The sequence below is a fragment of the Salmo salar genome, chromosome ssa25 (genome assembly GCF_905237065.1).
Source record: "Salmo salar chromosome ssa25, Ssal_v3.1, whole genome shotgun sequence".
In the NCBI taxonomy this organism is placed as follows: domain Eukaryota; kingdom Metazoa; phylum Chordata; class Actinopteri; order Salmoniformes; family Salmonidae; genus Salmo; species Salmo salar.
In genome coordinates, this window is record NC_059466.1 from 15121447 (window position 1) to 15129968 (window position 8522).

General features: G+C 41.9%; 1 protein-coding gene across 1 annotated transcript; it reads right to left on the reverse strand.

Moving 5' to 3' along the window:
• Positions 1–13: 13 nt before the first annotated feature.
• LOC106586082 (acetylcholine receptor subunit alpha) lies at positions 14–6611 on the reverse strand. The gene is made up of 9 exons (XM_014172944.2): positions 6375–6611; positions 5113–5255; positions 4963–5007; positions 4504–4613; positions 3924–4119; positions 3469–3706; positions 1774–1997; positions 970–1209; positions 14–877 (listed from the first exon to the last, which is right to left on the reverse strand). The coding sequence occupies exons 5-9, from the start codon at positions 4059–4061 to the stop codon at positions 746–748; spliced, it is 972 nt and encodes a 323-aa protein (XP_014028419.2). The 5' UTR covers positions 4062–4119; positions 4504–4613; positions 4963–5007; positions 5113–5255; positions 6375–6611; the 3' UTR covers positions 14–745.
• Positions 6612–8522: the final 1911 nt, after the last annotated feature.

Here is an 8522-nt window from a genome sequence, read left to right on the forward strand (position 1 = left end):
TTGACAACCAGGGTCAAGTATAAACTTTATTTGAATAAATAATGAATGAAAACATATAAATGAATGAAAACATATAAAATACATTGAGGACCTAGAACAAATACCTTGATTACAATAAACTTGATTAGAATGTGGATCAACTGCTCTATAATTAATACACATTAGTGAAAATATGGATAAACATGCAAACTGAGCTAATTGTATGTTTCAGGTAAGACCCAGATGCAAAGTCAAAGTAACAACAGTTTATTAATAGAACAGGGGCAGGCAAAAGGCAGGTCAAGGGTAGGCAGAGGTCAGTAATCCAGATAGGGGGGTCAAAGATACAGGACAGCAGGCAGGGTCAGGGTAGGCAGAATGGTCAACACCGGGAAAACTAGGAAACAGGAACAATCAAGCGACAGGAGCAGAAGGAAAACCGCTGGTAAGCTAGACAAGACAAAACAAACTGGCAACAGACAAACAGAGAACACAGGTATAAATATACAGGGGATAATGGGGAAGATGGGCGACACCTGGAGGGGGGTGGAGACAATCACAAAGACAGGTGAAACAGATCAGGGTGTGACAAATTGCAAACCACCCAATGATAATTAATGTTTATACTGTTAACATGAGGGTCAAAAACAGCAGCAAGCAAGTCTTCACACAGCAATATTTTACTTTTAGAGTCACTTGGGCCCAGAGTTTTTCCTGGTCAGGTAAATAAAAACGTCTGGCACTATACATGACACACAGCAGACCTCTAGGGCGTCATGCTCAGCTCAATGAGACGGCCTGCGAACACCCCCAGTGTGCCAATGATGCACACCGCCATGAACACACACAGCAGAATGTGATCCAGCACCATGGCTACAAACTTCCACTCTTCAGCAGCCTGGGAAAAGAGGAGAACAGTTAGAAACACATAAACGGATATATTTAAGGAGAAATCTGTGGGAAGGACGGAAATTAATTCCAGAGTCTTACACTGTTGGACTCCTCATCAGATTTCATGGTCTCAGCGATGTACTTCACCCCCTCAATAGCACTGCGTACATCTGGGTTCTTGATGATGGGGGACTGGTAGGTGACTGCAGTAGGGGTGGGTTTGCCTGAGATGTCTGAGATGTCAAAGTCAGCACCATAGATGTTTTTATCCTGTTTTTCCTTTGCAGGACGTTTCATTGTTGAGAAAAACATGAGGTTGGGAATGGTGTCAATGAAAATCTGTGAAGAAAAAATAAGAAAGGAAGTTATACTGAGACAGGTAAAATACCTACAATGTGCCAAATTCAGACACTTATCTGGCTCCTCAATTTAACAATATCATGGTCAAATCAGAAAATACAGTCAACTATATAGTTATACAGTAAACAACTTCAGTCATCTATATTCTGTCACTAGATGGCAGTACTGGGGAGGGCACTTTTTTGTTGTTGGAACTATTATAAAGACTTGATACCACAGTGTCTGCCATGTTGTTTCATGAACAATTTGTGAATACTGTATGCTTAAAAATAGATACATTTCTAAACTCTCACACACTCATAAGATTCACAAATCGGAATGCGCAAGTCATCCCGTGTCATGTCATTTACCATGCAAATGAACCCAAATGTTATTTTTAGCAAAGCACCATGCTATTCAAACTTAATATTTACATTCTAGTCATTTAGCAGACGCTCTTATCCAGAGCGACTTACATTTAACTTAAGACACTCTAACACCGTTCATATGTATTTTCTTTTTTTTTCAAAAACGAATTGTTAGAAATGTGCCAGCTGTTCCAACCTTGCGAACCCAGGGGGACATGGTGTGAGTGCTGGGGGAACGGTGGTGGGTGTTGATGACGATGACAGTGATGATGATGGAGGCAATGACGAAAACCATGGTGAAGAGCATGTACTTCCCGATGAGCGGCACAGCACTGGATGTGGAGGGGATGAGCTCCACGATGACCAGCAGGAACACAGTCAGAGACAGCAGGACAGAGATACTAAGAGTCATCTTCTCACCTGAGGACACAGATGTTCACAACACTCAAGTCTGCAAAAGCAGACACATACAGAAGCATTCACCTATGAAGAAAGGCACAGTTGGAGTTTGCGATGAATGCAAACTATGTTCCGTTGTGACATAAGGTTATCATTTTCACAGTTATAATTGTCACATACTAAATCAGCCATTCATTCAGCACGCAGACAGCTTTCAACAGTTCAGTGGAGAACCCAGGCTCATGAAGAGACTGAACACATGCTCATAGGAAGACAACTAAGCTTCATAACATCTAACTGTTGTTGAACAATGTCAGAGCAGTTAATAACGAGGTAAGAATGGGTAAAGCAAATACTACAGTCACAGCATTGCTCCAGTGCAACTCAACTGTGACACCCTTTACAATTGAATTGAAAGAAAAAAAAATCAATAAATAGTCATTTGGTCTCAGGACTTGGGGAGCTAATCCCCCCTCTGGTTGGTCCCCTTCTCTCAGATTAATTACATGAGGGTGTGAAGTGAGTGAAGTGATCATTATGATAATTGATCTTCTGCATCGCTGCACACTGCAGCTTCAGAGAGAGACTGATAGCGAGAGGCTGTCAGTGGCGTCACACCCTTTAGGGCACTAACTCGTTCTGACCACAGGGAGGAGTAGTCTCTGTCACAACTCTTACAGGCTTGGTTCCACTGACCTCCTCCAACCTCTCATTCAGTGCTCCACTAGATGGGTAGGAATTCTGCTTATAAAAAAGAACAGTGAGTTGGAGCCTGAACAATATTGCCTATACCATAGCTACAAGCAGGAGTAAAGAAATGAATCATTTAATCTGTCCCTTCCTTACGCATAGGCTTACACACAAACAACCTCAGGTAAGCAAACAGACACACAGACACACAGACAATACAATTCTTAGTATGTGTTATTTTTAGTTGAGCACCTTCACAACCAGAAGCCAATTTCCTGCTATTCTTCACACGTCTGCTGGGGTGTGTGTCCACAACTTATTCACAAAGATTCTACAGTAGAATGTGAACTATGTGTTGTTTTTGCTGTTCAGTCAAATCAGTAAACCAAGAGGACTTCCATTTTGCATCTCAGACCCTCCACAGCATCATACTGTAGCCGCAGCCCTATCCGAGTTAGGCAGCCAGAGATGTATTATACATGAAAGGAAAGGCCTGCTCACAGACATGGCAGCACACAGGGTCTCTGGGTAATGAGGCAGGCCTCAACACTGGGAACAGGGCCAGATGCTAGCTGAGACACATCACTGTTACAGCTAATGTAACTACTAGGAACTTCTGACGCCCAGAGTCAGTTAGGAGGACAAGCGTGTAGTTGTACCAGCTGATACAGGTACTTCACAACCACTACATAAACGATCAATGTCGCAGCTATGATGACAACATATATTTCAGTTCATCTTCAGCCACTTGAAAAATAAAAGGGATTTAGAACTGAAATGATTGAAGTGATGCAATACCAACCAGAGTCAGTGGGCAGATAGAAGACGAGGCCAGTGAGGAATGAGAAGAGCATGCAGGGGATGATGACGTTGACGATGAAGTAGAGGGGCAGCCGCAGCATCAGGAAGTGGTAGGTGATGTCCAGGTAGGGCGTGTCTGGGCAGCAGGCATAGTACACCCAGTGTTTCCAGCTGCGGTAGTCCTTCATCACCCACTCTCCACTCTCCATGAAGTTACTCAGGTCAGGACGGTCGCTGTCCTGGTGGAGACAGGTAATAAAAATGTATTAAGGAAGCAACTGACCAGAAATGGCACAACCTTATTGGAAAGTTTTAGGACGTGGGGTGTTTTGTAATGGGACTTACAACAATATGTCAAATCAGCACTGGGCTGTATGTGCATACACAGCTGTATCACAGGAGATACACAGGGGATCAATTAGAGAAATATGACAAAATAGTGATGGTGATTATTACGGGATTGACGACAACCAAGTTGCCATCATAGGTCCAGGTACCCAGCTTCATGCTGCAATTCTGCAGGTCGAAGGGGAAGTGCAACACGATAATCTCACAGTAGCTCTTGAAGATGGCAGGGGGGTTCCACGTGATCATGCCAGTGTGCTCCAGCAGCACTTTGGTCTCGTGAACGATGGCAAAGTCACCATCAGCACTGTGGGCACACACAAACACGGGCATCAGCATGGGAGATAATGTTAACACAGAGGGACGTCACTGCCTGGGGCTTGGCATGGCCCTGCCATCACAGCATCCACACAGGCCAACCAACCAGAGCTGAGACTGGTACAGGTTGCTGTGGCATAGGAGCTGGTTGTCAGGGAGAAACAGCAGTGTGTCAGACGCAGCATATGGTGTGGGGGGAACCTGTGATATAGAAGCCAGATTTAGCCCGATGCTATGTGAGCTGTTACCCACTAGGCACAGGGAAAGATGGGAAACATCATGACATCCAGTCTGTCTGTCTGGTGACATTTTATCACAGTGAGAGAATGGTAAAAAATAAAGACATTTAATGCAAATATGTCCCGAATCTTACTTGTTATAGAGAACGAGGTCAGGGCGCCAAATGTCAGTGGAAGGCACTCTTATCTTTTTGATTCCACCATAATCCTCAGGATTCCATTGCAAGTTCACGTCCTTCCATTGCTGGAAAATGACAGTACAAGGTACAAAGAGCATACAAAGAACATTTCAGAAAGACTATTTGAAGTTCCTGAAATGAAGTCTGATTCAGATGAAATTGACAAAGAGGGATCATTTCAACATGGAATTATTCCAGATAATGTTTTGTTACAGTTTCTTTAAAATTGATATAAATCAACGGTTTAAAGGGATTGTTTACTGTATCTTCAGAAATAATTCTGGAATTCCTTCTATTAATTACCCATACTTACAACTTCCTTATCATTACTCTCTTACAAAATAGCCAGAAAGAAAAATACTTTAATCTCATATTTATATTGCCATGTTGATACAGGAAATGGCAGAAACAAACCTGTTTCAGTCGAACGTTGCTGTTAACAATCTGGTTGACCTCATCCTGCAGAGAAAGATAATTGATTTTAGTTTCTACATAGTGTTTGACAGTGATGTGAATTGCATGATAAATATTGATTGATATGGGATGGTATGATATCTTTCTTACCACACTGATGAGTTGAATGAGCTGCAGGCCAACTGTAACCACCACTGGGTCCTTGAAGTGAGCGACAGGACGCACCACCTTGTTGTAACCAGTAAATAGGGTTTTCACCAGACGGGTCTCATCATCAGAGCCCCAGGCAGAACCTACAAGGAACACAGAGACAGCTTGGTGTATGGCTCGCATGGTACAGTTTGGGGTTTACAGCATCAGAAGAATGATAGGCAGTGGTTAATGTAAGTGCAAATAGTATATTTATTATTAAAGGGCTTCCTTCCTTCCTTCCCTCATTCCTTCCTTCCTTAATTACTTTGAATCTGTCACGTCCTGACCAGCAGATGGAGCTGGTGTAGTAGTTTGGGGGTCAGGACGTGGCAGTCTGGTGTGTGTCTTGTGACTCCTGATCAGGAACAGCTGGGAATCGTTGTTCCTGATTGGGAGTCACATATGTAGGAGTTGTTTGTCACTGGGGTTTGTGGGTAATTGTTTCTTGTTTAGTGTGGTTGCACCTGACAGGACTATTGGCTGTCAGTTTCCTTGTTTTTGTTTTGTATAGTGTTCTTTCCAATTAAATTGAAGGATGAATACTAACTCTGCTGCATTTTGGTCCATTCCTGAAGACAGCCCTTACAGAATCATACACTGTTATAGACCAGTGGTATACTATCATCGTGGGATGCTGGAGGTGATAGAGATGAGAGCTCCGTCAATACAGATAATGTTTCAGACGTGACATCCACTATTTCCGCTACATATTTGACCCATGCCGGAGCGGTATCCCATTTCATTTTCCAGCCTGCCCTTGAAATGAAACCTATTTTGCGCAAGAACGTACCCCGAGAGCTTGAAAGACGTTTTGAGACATTCAAAACGGTAAATCTATGGATATTGGCTACAAATATACAGTGTATTTCACGAAACAATCGACTTGTGGAGTCAAACACAGAGCACACATGCCCCTGTCAATCAACAGAGCCTAATGCGGGATGCCTTTTAAACTATTCCAGCATATCCAACAGTCACTTGCTTAGCTAAGATATACCTCAAGTAAGATTTGAAATCTTATAGTTAACTAAAGGATAAAGCATTACCAAGAATCAATGAGAAATTATCTGATGTAGATATCCCATGAATGAACTAGATTTGTAAGATATTCAAATATTGGTTTAGGATAGATTACCACCTAAAATATCCTGGAGAAGGTATGTTATAGTCGACAGAAGAACAGTCAGTCAGCCAACAGGCATGGTTAGAATATTCCTTACCTGCCAGAACGATAAGAAGATGAGAAACAAAGAGCAGGCGATTAATTTTTGTGTTATTTTCCCATCAAATCTGGGGTGTCCAATGTCCTGAGTCTTCGAATAGAGGGTAAGCAGCTAGTAAGGTGACAACATTGATTTCTGTCTACTTTAAAACGTGGTCAAAATAATGGCAACGCTGACTTGCTGCTTCATGTTCTGTAACGGGGAACAGTATTGTTGTTCGCTGACACCACATGTTATGAGCCACCACCAATAGCTGTCATTTGAGAGGGTCACATTCTTTGTCATCCCTCACATGTTATAAGCTCTACATGGCTGGCTAATCTGGCACTGAAATATCTCACAGTGCCATACTTCCCATATCATTAGACAGTAAATGCTTTCCCAAATCATGCCATTTGTTGTGATATATTGACAATCAGGCTATCAGTATATTTGATACGGGTCCCATTGGTTAACTTGTGTTACATTATAATGTCCTTTCCAGAATAATTATTTGGGAATCCTATACGAGTAGTTTGAGAAAAACACAATGATTTTACATGTCAAATGCAGTAATCAAACTGTCACCCAAGTTGTCCTGTTTGATCTCTTATAAATATGTTTTGTCTCCCTCTGAGGGTCATTTTGGACCAACATATCCACAACATCTATCCCATCTAGCTACTGCAATGAGTTTCCAGATGGCCAAGCATCACACCCCAACACCCCATCTCCACTGTACACCTGCCCCTCCCCACCAAGGCAATGATGGGACCAGGCAAATCCATTTCCCTACAGCCTCCACCTGTTCAATCAGCCAGTCACTCAACCAGCCGCATCATTCATCTTATTTAGTGGCAAATTGCAATTTTGTCAATGTCTGAATCAAGAGAGATCTGTCTCTCTACCCTCTCCACCCTCCCCATACCAATCATAGACCACCTGAATCCTACAACCTCTAAGTACCTCCTGCCTGGACCCAACCCATGTGACCCTGGAGAAACCCATTGACTCTGCTCATTCAACCTCACCGTGGTCAGGCAGTGGGACTGTGTCATCCTATCATTGCGGTTGAGAACCAGTTCATTCTTTCAGCAGGAGTCGGCCCTTATATAGCCCTGCGGGAGTTTCTCTCAGTCAGACCTATTTTTAGTCTCTTTTCTACATGTGATTAAAACGCTCTCTTAATCTGAATAATAGTAATGTGGTGTGTGTGGAACATCTGCTCATCATGGCAGTGCGTTGAGCATCTCCCGCTGCCTGTTTCTACTCCCTACGAGATTCTGTGGATTACACTTTCCATGGAGTGTGTTACTGGGATATTTTGACACAATATTTAACCCCAAAAATAGCAGTTTAGTTTTACGTGTATTGTTTAATGTTCTGAAGATAAATTATATTTACAATCAATGTATTCTATAATTTAACATGAATTACAATTAAAGCTATTCTAAGAGCTCTTTGATGTTGTAAGGGTATTTTACAGTAGGTCAATTGTTTCATGTACATTTTGTTTTATGGGTATGATGGGTGGGGGAAGGGTCGCAAGGGCTGTATAGTATGGGATATTTGTATTTGGTGATGCAATTTTATTCAGCGTTGGCCTATGCAATTTAAAAATGTCCCCAAATTTCTACAATATGATAGTGACATAGGCTATAGAAAAATATAGTAAATGTCCACATTGAGAACTCAATATACGACTACCGTATCTGGGACAAGCATTACATACATTTTCACTTCACATGGCTGAACGGAATATTTCAGCATATTTTAGCATTTGGAAATGTAGGTCAGTCTATGCAGGGCAAAATGTCACACAGCTTCATCCAATCAACAGGGAGAAGACAGTTATCTCATGGATCAGAAGCACTAAAACATTTAGATTCATTAATGTGAATATGAATCAGCCATCCCATGGTATATTTATCAAATTCTATTTGATCTGCATGAAGATAGGTCTGTCATAACATTATCACAGCAGTAGTCTGAACACTTACATGGGTTTCTTGGTTTGGTCTACTACTGGCTGCAGCTAATAGAGACGCATGATAAATAGCTGAAATTAAATAGAATTACAAGAAATTACAATTTTGTTGACCAATCAACCAAAACTAGAGCTGCATTATTTCACCATTAATTCAAACCTAATGTAAATGATAAACC

Coding starts and splice junctions, on each gene's coding strand:
- LOC106586082 (XM_014172944.2), bottom strand. CDS start 4,061: ATGATCACGTGGAACCCCCCTGCCATCTTCAAGAGCTACTGTGAGATT. Junction 1,210..1,773: donor TGTCCCCCTGGGTTCGCAAG/GTTGGAACAGCT, acceptor TTTTCTTCACAG/ATTTTCATTGACACCATTCC. Junction 878..969: donor CTGATGAGGAGTCCAACAGT/GTAAGACTCTGG, acceptor CTCTTTTCCCAG/GCTGCTGAAGAGTGGAAGTT.